The 15515-nt window shown below is 42.2% G+C and overlaps 1 protein-coding gene across 1 annotated transcript in view; it reads right to left on the reverse strand.

Moving 5' to 3' along the window:
• Positions 1-15515, reverse strand: part of MAP4K3 (mitogen-activated protein kinase kinase kinase kinase 3) — a 285095-nt gene that overhangs the window by 74293 nt on the left and 195287 nt on the right. The window contains exons 23-24 of the mRNA XM_018558848.1: positions 10082-10123; positions 7898-7991 (exon numbers count right to left, since the gene is read on the reverse strand). Coding sequence (XP_018414350.1) covers positions 7898-7991; positions 10082-10123 — 136 coding nt within the window. The remainder of the gene's footprint in view (positions 1-7897; positions 7992-10081; positions 10124-15515) is intronic.

Raw genomic sequence — 15515 nt, forward strand, 5'->3', positions numbered from 1 at the left:
TAGAGCCGACCTGTGACAGCTTCATTGTCACAGGTCGGCTCGAACTATAAGTTCTACTTTAATAAATTCCAACGTTTAACAACATGTCCAGGTACCACCGATGATCTGCCACAACTCAGAAAACATAGAGGTAGGTGTATATAATCTCCTTGCACATCTCCAGTGACACTGCACATTCCCCAGTGACACCGCACATTCCCCGGTGACACAGCACAGTGGGGGGATCAATCAAAACTGTACGAGCGTACATGGTTTTTAGGAATGTCATTTAATGATTGAATGATTATGAAGTAATGCTTGTATTTGACCAATGAGATGTAAAACCATTATTTCCAATGAAGTGTAACTCCATATAATCTGTATGCTTTGTAATAGATTTTGGGACTGATCTTTGAGACGCCACAGAGGTTGCTCCCCCTGCATATGTAGCAATAAACGCATATCTGATTCGCAGCCATCCCACCTGAGTGGTTTCTGATAAAAATCTCTATTCATTTGTTTTATTTGTCCTCCCTCTTCATATTACATGTGTAGATCCCTATCTAACCACAGAGTTGCCACACACTTTTGCAGGAAAGCAACCATCTAATCGGGCAATTGCTCTATATAAAATGACTGCCCTAGTTCATAGAAACAGAATTGGCTAAACCTCGGGTAAAATAGCAAATCTAGCCAAACCACATACAACAATGATTTACTTAATGTTTGTACAATAATGTATATTCATCCAGCACCTGCTTTACTATATGCATAGCACACAAAACGTCCAGTTTTGTAGAATTTGTGCCACTGTACGTCCTTCTGACTGCACTCTGAAAACTAGGGTACATATTTGTTATGCATACATGAGCAATCCAATGCCCTCTTTTGCCATCACCTTACTGCAAACTTTGAAAACTGTGGGCTGGAATTGGCATTTCATTCTAATAACCTAAATAACTTTTTTAAAGATATGTTTTCAATCTGACATGAGATATTCTATTTTGTTAATCAGTGTAAATAAGTGGGGAAAAAATATCAATCAGCCTTGATTTAATGCTTTATGACAATAAAAATACAATTTTATTTGTCACAGGAATTTACCAGTTCTTTGACAACTGGGCTATAATGCAACCTCTATGGGGTTTGGATACTGGCAGACAAAAAAATTTAAAGGCCGGCCCCTGTATAACCTGCCTCCAACCATTATGCCTTAGTTTTGTAAAAAAGCAGAGGGGCTTTGTCCCTCAATGGATTTTAAGGAAAATATTTTACAGAGTATTGGGGGGATCAACAACTAAATGAAGGCTAAAAGAAGCAGGGCCTAACCAAATAATGAAATTGCAATGATCCAGGGGGATGCCGCCGAGGATAAACCTAGTGCTCCAGACCAGGACAGGAAATCATCAGTAACAGGAAAATGCTACCTGCAGAATGATGGGCAATGTGGAGGACAACCAATTACCCACTATAAAGATAAAAAGGTGGAACAATATACTACATGAACAGGAAAAAAAAAAAACCTTGGACCTACAGCTAAGGTGGTCACAAGAAGTAATGTTTACTAGAATAAAGGTCTAAGCCTAGCATACCTAACCCTTGACTTCAGGACAAGAAAACTTGGAAAGACAAGGTACTGTATGTCCAGCAAAACATAATCTACTGGTCTACAGAAGAGACTTAAGCAGAACTTTCTAAACCCTTCACATAAGGGAGGTCCATAATAATAAGAATGCTACCGGTTAGTTAACTAATCTCTTAAGACATTCAAGGCTGTGAGAGCCCTCTTAGCAGATGACCTAAATGGAGATGGGAAAGGAAACCTAGGAAAAATAGAAAGACAGTAAACCAGAATCATTTTAAGCACAGGGTGGGGTGATCCACAATACCTGTATAAAAAGGGGGGTAGAGGTAGGGGTGAAGATATACCATAATGGAAACTGGCGTGCAAGGATATCAGTGTGAAAAGAATGATATGGAGTTCTTCCAACTCACACCTATATGTTTCTCAGGGGAGTGATAGCCACACTGTAAACCTGTCTGACCAACAATGAAATATTTATATATATATCTATATATATATATAGATATATATATAAAACCTAGACCTGTAAGGAACACGATCATATGTAGAGGAGCTAGGAGTATAAGAGTAGCATCTCCAAGAGTAGGCATTAGAGATTCCATGGTACAGGGAACACAAAGAAACCTGGGAAATGCACAATAGGGTGCAGTAATACCCAAAATGACAACTAGAGAAGGTGGCTACATTAATGGATCCACTCCAAGGGGACTACAAGGGGAAGCCTGAGCATCCGAACGGCAATAAGGTAAACTACCAAAGAAAAGCAGCAGAAAACTAACAAACAAACTTGCACAAATTGGGGTGTACTTTTAAGCAGAGGGTTAAGTGGAAGAGATAGAGGACATCTGGCCTTGAGATCCGCGGTTTGAGTGGGAGGTAGACGGCGATCGTCTACAAGGCACTACTGCAGTTGTGGAGATGAGGTTCCTTCGCCCTATCCGAAGATCTCCTGCATTGAGGAAAGTCTACAGTCTGAGCACCAGAGGCATTATGAATGACACTATCAAGAATTGCAGAACTGCAGAGACGCCTATCTTTGAAAGGCAAGCAAATAAAATTACTTGAAGTCACATAGTCACCACCAAAAGATAATGGAGAGTTGCTTTAGATAACTCACACAGGGACCCAAGTAGGGAGTTCAGTTCCCTCAGCAATAACTGTTACTGTATATGTGGATCGGTACTATGAATTCACCTACAGCACATCGCCAGTAGGGTTGGGCTTGATGTTCGAGTCGAACGTGAGTTCGAGTCGAACATCGCTAGTTCATGTGTGAGCACACAAACTATAAGGGCATTCGGTGGTCCGTTCGACCGCTGAACGCCCCACAAGGCAATGCGCCTTGTGAAGCCCTAATTGGCTAAAGGCTTGCACCTGACCACAGGTCAGTTGCAAGACTTTGCCCAATCAGGGCACAGAGAAAAGTGAGAGCGATGATTGGGCAAAGTCATGATGACTCTGCCCTAACATGGCTCACCCTGTTACAACTGTAAACATTTGGGCGGAACAAGCTGTCACTGCTAGCTCCGCCCAAATGTTTATATGTTACCGGCATCTATCAAAATGCCATTATGTGGCGGTGTTCGTCGCGAGTGAACGGGACGGCGGTCGTTGTTTTTTAAAATTATTTCTATTGATTTTTTATTTCATTGAGTCATGGTCGTCATGGACAACGATGGACATCGTGATTGACGTTGGATTACATCGGTGGATCAATTTTCTTTTTTTTAAATATGATTTTTTTTTTCCCAAATAAAGGATTTTTTCAAAATTCTGGACTTTTTAGTTACAATTTTATTGAGCCCTTTAGTGAATAGGTAGGGGTACAAGTAACCCTTACTCATTCACAAGGGTGGGCCGGCATCTGGGTGCCCCTTTATTAAAGGGTTACCCTGATGTGAATAAGCCCCCCTGCCTGCACCTCCACAACCAACGCCCCAGGGCTTGTTGGGAAGAGGCCCTTATCCCCATCGGCACAAGGTGCTTTCCTGGGCGAATTCGGACTTTTTGGATGTTCTAAAGTTCGAATTAGAAATGAACTCGGGCCTGTTCGGCCCATCACTAATCCCCAGCATGAACACGAAACAAAATGTATTCATACAATATAATGGTGCTTTTTAGGTACTACCTCAATGAATTTACTGGATCCCCGCTGCTCTCCCCCTCCTGTGTCGACAGAGGCAGCGGCAATTAGAGGGAGGACACAGCTGCCAGTGCCCAATAGAGAGGAGTGAAGCTGATCACTCTGCGTTTGTAAATAACTCAGCATAGTGATTACTATGTCCCTAGTTATGAACAGGAAGTGCTATACATCACTTCCTGTTCATTTACGCTTGTGGACAGTAAATATTTACAATCTGCTCACTTTATGAATGAACAGGAAAGCTCAGTACAGAGGCTTCCTGTCCAATTATGATTGGGCAGTTAGTAAATATTTACTCTCTCTAGATGGTGAATGAACCGAAAGCCTCTGTACTTGTTTCCTGTTCATTGAGTGCTGGATCTGCAGAAAAAGAGATTGTGTCCTTAATCTATTTTTCTATTTTAAAAGGCAAATATCAGGGTCTGACCCCTGATATTTCCCCCAAGCCCCTAACAGTAAAGTGAAAAACAAAACATAAAAAAGAACATAAAAAGAAAAAGAAAACAATGAAAAAATAATGTAAACATTTTGAAAAAGGTTGGACCAAAAAAGTTGGTTTCGGATTTGGCCTGACAAATCTAGAAATTTCAGTTACGGTCAAAAAATGTCATTACGGTGCACCCGTTAAAAACATAATCACTTTAAAAGTACTTGGGATACCTCTATTCTTAACATAAATGTCCACATACACCAATCAACCATAACATGTTCACCAGTGACAGGTGAAGTAAATAACATTAATTCATTACAATGGCATCTGGAAGTGGGTGGGGATAAATTAGGCAATAAGTGAACATTTCTTTGATTGAAGTTGATGTGTTGGAAGCAGAAAAAATTGAGTGACTTTGACAATGACCAAATTGTGATGGCTAGATTACTGGATCAGAACTCAAAAACTGTAGCTCTTGTGGGATATTCCTGGTCTGTAGTGGTCCAGACCTACCAAAAGGAAGGAAAACCGGTGAACCGGTGAGAGAGTCATAGGTGACCAAGGCTAATTGATTCACATTGGCAGGGAAGGCTGGCCCACGTAGTCCGATCCTATAGAGTAGCTACTAAAGCTCAAATTGATAAAAAAAAAAAAAGATAATGCTGGTTACAAAAGAAGGGTGTCTGAACACAGGTGCATCGCAGTTTGTTGCGTATGGGGCTGCGTAGGCGATCAGGGTACCCACGCTGACCCGTGTCCACAGCCAAAAGCACCTACAATGGGCATGGGAGCGTCCGAACTGCACCACGGAGCAATGAAAGAAGGTAGCCTAGTCTGATAAATCACAGTTTCTTATTACATCATGTGGATGGCCAGGCGTGTCTGTGTGGCTTACCTAGGGAAGAGATGGCACCAGGATGCATTATGAAAAGGTGGCAAGCTAACAGAGGCAGTGTGAAGCTTCAGGCAATGTTCTGCCGTGAAAAATTGGATCCTGACATTCATGTGGATGTTACTTTGACATGTACCACCTACCTAAACATTGTTGCTGACCAAGTACACCCCTTCAAAGAAACCGTATTCCCTGATGGCAGTGGCCCTTTTTTGAGTAGGATAATGTACCCTGCTACAATGCAAAAATGGTTCAAGAATGGTTTAAGGAACACAACAATGAGTTTGATGTGTTGACTTGGTCTCCAAATTCTCCAGAGCTTAATCCAATTTAACATCTGTGGGATGTGCTGGAAAAACAAATCTGATCCATGCAGGTCCCAGCTGGCAATTTACAGGACTTAAAGGATCTGCTACTGATGGCTTGGTGCCAGGTACCACAGCATACATTGAGAGATCTAAGAGAGTCCATGCCTTGACTGGTCAGGGCTGATTTGTCAGCAAAAGGGGGACCTACTGAATATTAGGTGAGTGGCCATAATGTTATGCTTGATTGGTGTATATCACCCTTTTACTCATTGGTGCTCCGTGAAAACCCTTAAGGGTTGGACGCCTCCCAATGGTTCTGTTCTCCTGCAGTATCTGGACGACTTGCTTGTCTGCAGCCAATCAAGAGGACACGGTCTCATTATTATGTCACTCAGCACAAGAAGGTCACAAGGTCTCTTATACCAAGCTTCATTACTGCAAAAAGACTGTTTGATATTTGGGCTTCACATTGGCTCCACTGAAACGCCACCTTTCCCCATATGGAATACAGGCACTGCTACCTTTAAAGGAACCACACACAAAGGACATGTTGAGTTTCCTGGGCATGATACATTTCTGCAGTCAATGGATTCCAGATTGCTCCTACTATGACAGCACCTTGAGAGAGGCCACTAAACAAGACAAGGAAGACCTTATACGCTGGACTGATGAAATGAGAAAGTCTTTTAAAACTCTGAAACAACTGTTAGCCTCAGCACCTGCGCTCGGGTTGCCAGACTATGGAAGGATATTCCATATTTATTGAAGGAAGGAATGTAAACCAATGTCAGCAGTCGTGGCCCAGGAACACGGAGGCGCTATAAGACCTACTGCATTCTTTTCCAAGAGTCTGCCTCTCCCAGTCCAAGGGATGCCAGCCTGCCTGCGTACCCTGGCACTTTCCCTGACTTTGGCTCATAAGAATATCCTACACCCCCATGCTGTTCTTCATATCCTTAAGAATCTGACTACACAACATATGACTATCCGCTTATGAAGTTATTTTTACATCAACCTCTAATCTAACTGTCAAACACTCCTCCCCCACTTCAGGTCCCATCCAGACTTTGAATGCTTTGTTGAGACTTAAAAGGAGAAGACATTCCTCTTGAGAAACATGACTGCCTAGAGGCCATACATGCAGACACCTAGACATGACTTGATGTCCACTCCTATTCCAGGTGCCCTAGATATCTTTGTAGATGGCTACTTCTCCTTCCCGAATTACTTTACATACCTGACAAGATATGCAGTAGTTCAGCTCCCAGATATTGTACATGAGGCAGGTCCCTTACCACACGCATCAACACAGGCCGCAGAATTGATTGCTCTTACAAGAGCATGTTATATTTTCAAAGGACAGGATGTCAATATCTATACTGATTCTAAATATGCTTTTGGGGTTGTACATGACTTCGGACTTATATGGCAGCGTAGGGGTTATATGACCCCAGATAGGAAGTCAATTTCACATTCTACCCTTATTACTGATTTGCTAAATGGTATTCAAAAGCCTTCCCGCATAGCTGTTATAAAATGTAAGGGACACATGGTATCTGATGGCTCTGTGGCAAAGGGCAACCATTTTGCTGATCAGGTATCCAAGCAGGCTGTTTTGCAGCCTCTTTTGGATTCTAGTCCCAATTTTGTAGTAATTACATTGCTGCAGGAATTGCAAAGCATGGCACAAGACGACGATAAGCAATTCTGGGATTCACAGGGATTGACCCCAGACCAGTTTGGTCTGTGGTCCAAAGGACGGATCATAGGTATCCCCAAAGCATCAGCCCCTTTGTTTATAGCACAGTTCCATGGTTTTGGACATAAGGGGAGGAAATTAACATTGCAATCATTAAAACAACATTTTTGTATAAAAGAACTCGAGACTATGGTGCAAGATCAATTGTCCAGATGTTTAACATGCGCAAGGAATAATGTTCAGGGGAAAAGGATAGGTAAATTAGTTAATTTACCAGCATCTAGTGGCCCTTTTCAGGAATTGCAGATAGATTTTACACACATGCCCGTGGCCAGCGGAGGTCTTAAGTATCTTTTGGTAATTGTAGATAAGTTTAGCAAATGGGTTGAAGCGCTCCCTACCACCCTTCATATAATTTGCTTATGTAAGGAAATTATATGAAGGTATAAGTGCCCAATCTCTGTAGACAGTGATAACGGACCAGCCCTCATCTCACAGGTGTTGCAAAACGTAGTCAAGTGCATTGACTGGAAATGTCAGATCCCTTAACACCCACAGAGCTCAGGGATTGTAGAGAGAATGAATAGAACTATTAAGGACAATTGAGAAAAGGCACGGGTGTGTCATTTGCTACCTGGCCAGATTACTTGCCAGCCGTGTTGGCTGAGATTAGACTGTCTCCTAATAATACTATTGGAATGTCACCCTTTGAAATTTTATTGGTAAGACCTTTTCCCACACCTTTGACTAGAGGTGCACCAATTTTAATTGAAGAGGACTTACAGCAGATTCAGGAGACATATGTGGAATAATTGATTAAGAAATTGAACAGCATCTATGGTGATGCCTTTCTTTCTTTACCGTCAGAGCAACCAATCATCCCTTTAAGCCTGGAGATGTGGTATTGGTGAAGGAGCTCAACCGACACTGAACTCTGGACCCGCCTTATGAAAGCCTACAACCATGATTGCGGTCACGAGAACAGCGGTCCTAACAGAGGAATCCCCAGCTTGAATCCACGCGTCAAGGGTGAAGTTAGCCCCTAAGGGACAGCAAAAAGATACAACACGTTGCAATTGATCCTCCTCCATCTGAGAGTAGGAGGAAGGGGGTTATCTAGTGATCTGAATTGTTTTAATTAATGACAAATATTTAACTAAGAGAATATGGAAGTGATGTCTGTGTACGCCGTACCCAAAGAGGAAGTCCCAGTGACGAAACGCGCAGGTGGGCAGAGCACACGGACATCACGATTCATCAGAGCTCGAGTGGATTTTATTCAAAATGTGAAGTTTTTATCGTTCTTGTAAGTTACATAGTTACATAGTATTTGAGGTTGAATAAAGACATTAGTCCATCAAGTCCAAAGTTTCAATTTTATACGCATTAAATCTTTTTAATCAATACTGGTCTGCACAATGGAGAGCGTTCTTTTGTTTTTCTGAGCATCAGTGACTGAATGACAAAATGAAAGCTTAAACAAGCAAGGGATGTCCTTGGAAGATATAGCAGGATCCAGGAAACCAGTCCATGGGCCGACAGTGCAAAAGGAGGGGGAGAAACAAATGATTCACGGTCAGCCCGTAACAAGGTGACCAACAACAGCTGGTGAGTGCGAATTTCACATGATCTAAACGCAGTGAGTTGTAGCGCAGTGCTGTTTTGTATTTATTGTTTCAAGAGTAGTGGGTTTGCTATTCTTTTGACACAGCAGCTTTTCAGATTGTTAGAATTTTCACAGAGCTATAGCACAGTGGTTCATCACAAACACCGTCTTAATATTGGGTTATATGCTCCTTTTAAGTGATTGGAAACTTAAAAAAAAAAAAAGAGGTGCAGAGAAAGCCTCCACAAAATCCATCCCTCTCCCCACAAGCCTCAGTTTTGTAGTAAGCAATAGGGAGATCTTAGAAGGGGAAGGAACAGAGGGGAAGATCCAATGTCCTTTACTGTACACCAAGAAATGGATTTTACAGGTAAGTAAAAAATGCTATTTTTGTAGTCTTGTAGTCTTAACCCTGGGACATTTCCAAGCAACCTAGCTAAGGGGTGGGCAACAAAGCAAAGGCTACAGGCCTACAACAAACAGCAGCAAGAAGAGAGAGAGAGCTCAGAGGGCAGCTTGAAGTGCCTTAGAAACTGGCATAAGCAAAACACTGAACATCCACCTGGTAAAACTCAACAAACGTGTGAACTGAAGACCAGGTGACACAGCTTTGCAAATCTGGGAAGCAGATGCTGAAAAAGCCCAAGAAGCACCAACTGACCTAGTAGAGTGAGATTTACCCAGAAAGGGGGGAACCCTATACTTCAAACTATAGGCATCAATGACAACCTGTCTAATTCATCTTACAAGGGTGAAATGAGAAGCTGCGGGATCCCTTGGAATAGACAAAGATGAAATGCAATTGCCTGAAAGAGGCAGTAGCAGAGAGGTAAACACAAACAGCATGTAACACATTTCTTTGGGATGTCTTTGAGCAGGATATAGGGAAGGAAGGACAATGTCTTCCTGCAGTTAGAAAGAGGAGACCAACTTGGGAAGAAAAGAGGCCTAAGGCCTCATGACAACTTTATCCTTGTACAACACCAGGTTAGGTTTCTTACACGGCCACCTTGCGAGTAAGATCGGCTAAGGGCTATCCCCGATAGGTTAAAATGCTTCTGGAGGGCTGATAGAACCAGCTGGGTATTCCACTGAGTCATTGGAAAGCTGTTAGGGTGCACAATGTGAGAGAGACCCTGTATGAAGGCCTTGACTAAGTGAGTTGCAACTGGCTGTTTGAACAGGACAACCAAGACTGAGATTTACCCCTTGATGGTGCTCAAGGTCAGACGCTGATCCAGACCAGATTGGAGAAAGAACAAGACACATTTTTGCCTACTTCATTATATATATTCCTTGTGAAATCTGTATACTGTATATGAAATGCATTTATAAGTAATAATCACTGAGGGATTGTTCAATTGCTTAAATAATTACAGTACTGTATTACTGAGGTAAATTCATTGTTAATTTCATGAGAATGTTTGGATAATACTTACATGTACTTTGGGCGTAGGTGGAAGGCCATTACTTATTGGCTTCTGAAACAGAAAAAAAATATTTTATGTATCTTACAAAATATAAAAACTGTTTTCATAAAGCTATAAAAGTAAGAGTTGGGTGGAAACCACTTTGTTAAAGGGCCTACAGAATGTCTGCTTTTCATCTCAACTGTGCAGCTACTTCTATGTATGTCTATGGATAATTTAGTGTAGCAGAACTTAACCCAAGTGGCCCCAAGAACTACTGACAGCTCCCATTTCAGGAGTTAGTAAACAGTATGTGAGCCCATATACCAGATTGTATCCTGCTTATAGTAGTTAGCTTTGGAGACTGTTGCCTTTAAATTTAAAGTCCAATGTACTTATCAATGCATATGCAAATAATATTAGTCTTATACAGTAGGTTTCATTAAGATGATTACAGTCAGTTATATCCCCATACAGGCTGAGTGAAGGGTTCCTCAAAATGCAACTTCTGATTCCACCTTATGTAGTCTTGATGAAGATGCAAATCCCAAACACTTCAACAGTGCAGGTGTTGAAACGTCGCTCTTATTTTTCTAGGTTTAACAAATACAAAACACTAAAGGACTAGACTAAAGGACTAAAAGGATCAAGGTGCCACCAACAGTTTCAATTGGTACTTTGGGGGATAGAGAGCAAGTATTAATTGATATACAGGCCAGACTCCCATGCTTTTATCATGAAGTAGGAGAGAAAGCACAGGAGAATGGGGATGGGAGGGAGAAGACAGGAGTCATCAGCAAAGGAGATGTGAGGGTGCTTGAAGTGTCCTCATGTCTAGTTGTAGTTCTCAGCGTGAACGAGCACAAAGGGTGGCTACCCTCTGGCAGGAAGTTATCCAAATGGATAAAGAGATAATTTTTTGAAGGATTTAAAAGCAAATAAGAAAAAACAGAGTAATCTAATTTTTAAATGTCTATATTTTAATTTTATTTTTTTAAATTTAATTTTTGGGTTTAGTGTCACTTTAAATATCTTTGGCACATTATTCACATTATTGTTGACAAAAGCAGCTCTCCACATTTTTCTTAACAACTTGGGTCCCAGAGCCATTTTCCCCAAAGAAAAAGTGCTCTTAAAACAACATTTTGAGGGAGAAACTTATCCAGCCCCTCAACATACCTCCTATTGTGCAATTAGAAGAATGATCAGGCAGTCATTGTTATTAACAAGCAACAGATCACCATCTGGTCAAAGACAAGTGCTTGACTCTCAAGGGGTGGCAATGACATCACAAATATCGCCACAGCTATTTCACTTTAAACACCAAAAGTATGGTGTTGCACTGTGATGCTATGAAACACTCTTAGTGAAAACTCTCTAGCAGCTTCTGGGCTTAGTGTCCTAAACAGCCGGCAGTTGCAACAATTACCCTCAATGGGACCTAGAAGATTCCAGAAGCCGTTTTAGGACAATTGACTGCTAAACCACTGCAAATTTAAAAAGCAAGTGGTTCAAGTTGCAAAAAATAAAAATATTTAGTGAATGCCATTTACCCTTCACACAAGTTTAACTATAAACCAAATAATCTCAATAATATTTTGAATTAAGCCCCATTAGATAAAGTCAATTTAAACTTATTTAAGGGGGAAGAAAACTTAGCTCTGCTTAGCAATAAGTTATGTGCAAATGATCAAGCCCTAATTGATCTGTAGGGAGCTTGGTGTGATATCTAAGGGCAAATCAATAGTGTTTTGTCATGTACACACAGATGCACAACCGTATTAGTCTACCAAGCGTTAACTGTTTAACTACAGATCATTAAAGGGTGGCAATTGATGGACACCTGGATTTCAAGTGTACAGCACAAGTTTCTCTAACAGAGCATGTGTTGGGCATATTGGTGATCTCTTTTAAGGCAAATAAATATTTTACTTACTGCTGTATCTCAATATGAATGGTTAAATAAAGTATTTATAATATAGATAAGAGAAAAGAGAATAAGGAGCTGGCCATAGATGAGGTGAAAAGGTTGGTATTGTTAAACAATTGACATATTTGTTCCCAATAGGAATTCCAGTTGGAATTCCAGTCAGTCCACGGCTGTCTGTGGGGTGGGGAAGAAGAAATGTTTACCTTGACTGACCAAATCCAGCTTCATAGGATAGGCCATCAGGTACACTATACCTCAGCTTGATACTATAACATTATTAAAATCAATGCTGCCTTTCTGTCTTGCTGCACATGGGACCTTAGGTTAACATTTACTATGCGATCTGATTGTACAATCTTCTTTAGATCTACCATCAATTATGTACTGCCATGTCCTCGTATTACATAGGTTTGGTAAATCTAAAGGAGATGGTACATAGACTGTGCAATCATGCTGTATATTGCACAGCCTGCTTTACAGAATAGGAAGTCTTTCCATGAGGGTCTCTCCACTAAGCAACCGGCCTGACAGCAGGGATTTTGCCAGCACCTGGTGGGCACTTTCTACTGTAAATGCCACAAAGAATGTAACTTTGGAAGGTGGATTGCATCCAGTTCTCTTTGGATTCACATTTGCATCCCCACTATCTTAAGACTGTTCCTAGGCAAGCCATTCGCTTTCCAATTCACCGCTATCCCAGTAGGCACCAGGGAGATGTAATGTTCCTCTGCTGAAAAATGTGCTCCACTGTTTTGGTTGTACTCCACTGGAGCTTTTGCAGATTTCTGGTCAACGTACATCTTGAACTACTCAATTTTCCTGGGTCAAAATGTATTCCAGGATGTGGTTGCTGTCAGGTGTTGTTCAATTACTTTTTTGAATGTGGACATTGGCGCCCACCTCTGGCAGTTTTTACACCATATGGCCAGAGCCAAGCTTTGAAGTTGTATGCAATCTCTACTCACGGGCAAAATCTTTTAACAGACTAAGTGTGGGGAGGCTTATCCTAATAGGGCAGTTTTTAAGAAGTTAAGAAGTTGTGTCTGGTGCAAACTGTACCAGTATCAGAATCCATCATCCACCAATGCACCAGTTTAAGATGCAGGGAGATCACCTTATAGGTATAGGTGTAACAAGAGGTGTTAAAAATATTTACATAGTCCATTCCTCGTATTCTCTGCAAATGTTTTATTTGACAATTCTCATAAAATGATGTTCCCAGTAATATTTTCTAATATCAGGAAACCAATACTTCATATGTATTTTGGGGTAGTGAGGGTGGTTATGTTTATGTCGGTATGTTTTTTTTTAGGTGGTGTATTTTTCCACACAAATTGGTAAAACAAGGTTTAGATAAGAGAAAAAGGTGTTGTAAAGGAGCATGGGTATTGTTTGGCACAAATAGAGGAGCCTATGTAGAGCATTCATTTGTAAAATGGCTGCTCTTCCGACACATAAAAAGGTTGATTTGTTCCAGCAGTGCAGGTCCATTTTGATGCACATAAGTAATAGGGAGATCATTTAATGAGTATAGGTCTGTTAGGGTGGTGGGAAGTATGTGATTGATCCCAGAGAAAGAGAAGTTATTTTTGCAGTAGAGAACTGATCATAAAATATGACCGATAGTGAAAGCCGGCAAAGGCTCATAGCAAGCTGGACAGGGAGATGAGGGGTTGGGTCAAAAAAAGAACAATAAACCATGTGTGAAAGCAGCAACTTTGTATCATCTAGATCAGGGGTCTCAAACTCAATTTAGTCGGGGGCCACTGGACACATTTTTTAGTCCCGTGGGGGCCGCTACTATATACGGTACCAGTGTTAATGTGTGCATGTTACAAGCGGCAACTGTGACCCATTTAAATGAATGATCGGGTGACAGCCGCTGCATGTACACGCCTGCACACCGCATGTAATCATATGTGAAAGGATTACATGCAGTTAGGAATCAATCACTATCTCTGGATACAAAATTGTGTATCCAGGGATAGTGATTGTTTTTGTAGCTGCATGTAATCATATCACATACAATTACATGCGGTATGCAGGCGTGTACATGCAGCGGCTGTCACCCGATCATTAACTTGAATGGGTGACGGTTGCTGCATGTAAACGCTAGATTAGGGATTCCTGCTGCAGCCAAATGCAAGTTTGTGACACAGGAATCCCTAATCGCACCTGAAATATAGATGGGAATGGGGCCTAATATACACAATATTCGGCCAGAGCTCAGAACTGACAGAGCTCCGGCTGCTGGAGCCGACGTGTAGCTGCTCTTGCAAGCCGGGCGCGCGGTCCGTGACCATGTGCCCGACTTGTCAGCTGGCTGCGGGCCACTTAGTACCGGCTCGCGGGCCGGTACTTTGAGACCGCTGATCTAGATGGAGTCAAGAGTCTGTGTATATTCTTGTTGCTAATTGACAAAATGGTTGAGAGCGCTCTAACTGTGTTGAAAAAAGAAAACTCACGTTTTGGAAGTTGCTGTGATGTTTGGTCACGAAGGACTGATGTGACTGGAACACATATGATATCACAGCAGGCTGAGGATTGCATCAGGGAGACATGTGGGGAGCTAGCCTGGAGGTGGTTATACAAGGACTGTGGAGAACCGTAAGGAGACAGCTGGCCAGGCTGAATCCCGTCGGCTGTGCGAGATGAGCCGCTCTGTAGCGGTGCTGTCACTGTCGGGTCGCAGTGGCGGTGGGCTCGGCTCCAGTCGGCACAAGCGTCCGTCAGACTGAGTGGTAGGGGGTGTGCTCCTGTTAGCTACGCGTTTCAAGGCTGCTGCCTCTTTGTGAAGCCTGGGATCGTGGTGAGAGAAAAAAATTGCGGGAAGGGTTTGGTCTATTTGAATCTGACAGCTGGGAGGAGCCCGAGGCCGTCCACTGTCTGCGATTGGTGACCTGACTAGAGGGGGCGGGGCAAGCTCGTGATTATATCCATAAGCCGTCAGCCCTTGAGCTGGCAGGTTGCGGACCGCGGACAGTAAAAGTTAATTCCTTAATGCTCATTAGAGGGGCTCGGTGAAGACCATACAGAACAGTATCTAATGATATCCGGGGATGTGGATGCCTTATTGATTCTGCATAAATAACGTAACATAAAGAGAGTGAACCGGAATTTGGTATTGGTACATATAATAACACAAAAAGATTATTAATAAACATATTCACTATGGTTTATAGTGGTATAAGACTGCTTGTCGTCAAGCTTGTGGAAAAGGTAGTGCCTAAAACTATTGGGTCCTGGTATAAATAATAGGTTATGAGTGGACGGCCTCGGGCTCCTCCCAGCTGTCAGATTCAAATAGACCGAACCCTTCCCGCAATTTTTTTTTCTCACCACGATCCCAGGCTTGACAAAGAGGCAGCAGCCTCGAAACGCGTAGCTAACAACAGGAGCACACCCCCTACCACTCAGTCTGACGGACGCTTGTGCCGACTGGAGCCGAGCCCACCGCCACTGCGACCCGACAGTGACAGCACCTCTACAGAGCGGCTCATCTCGCACAGCCGACGGGATTCAGCCTGGCCAGCT

The sequence above is a fragment of the Nanorana parkeri genome, unplaced genomic scaffold (assembly GCF_000935625.1).
Source record: "Nanorana parkeri isolate BGI_ZX_2015 unplaced genomic scaffold, ASM93562v1 scaffold363, whole genome shotgun sequence".
Taxonomy (NCBI): domain Eukaryota; kingdom Metazoa; phylum Chordata; class Amphibia; order Anura; family Dicroglossidae; genus Nanorana; species Nanorana parkeri.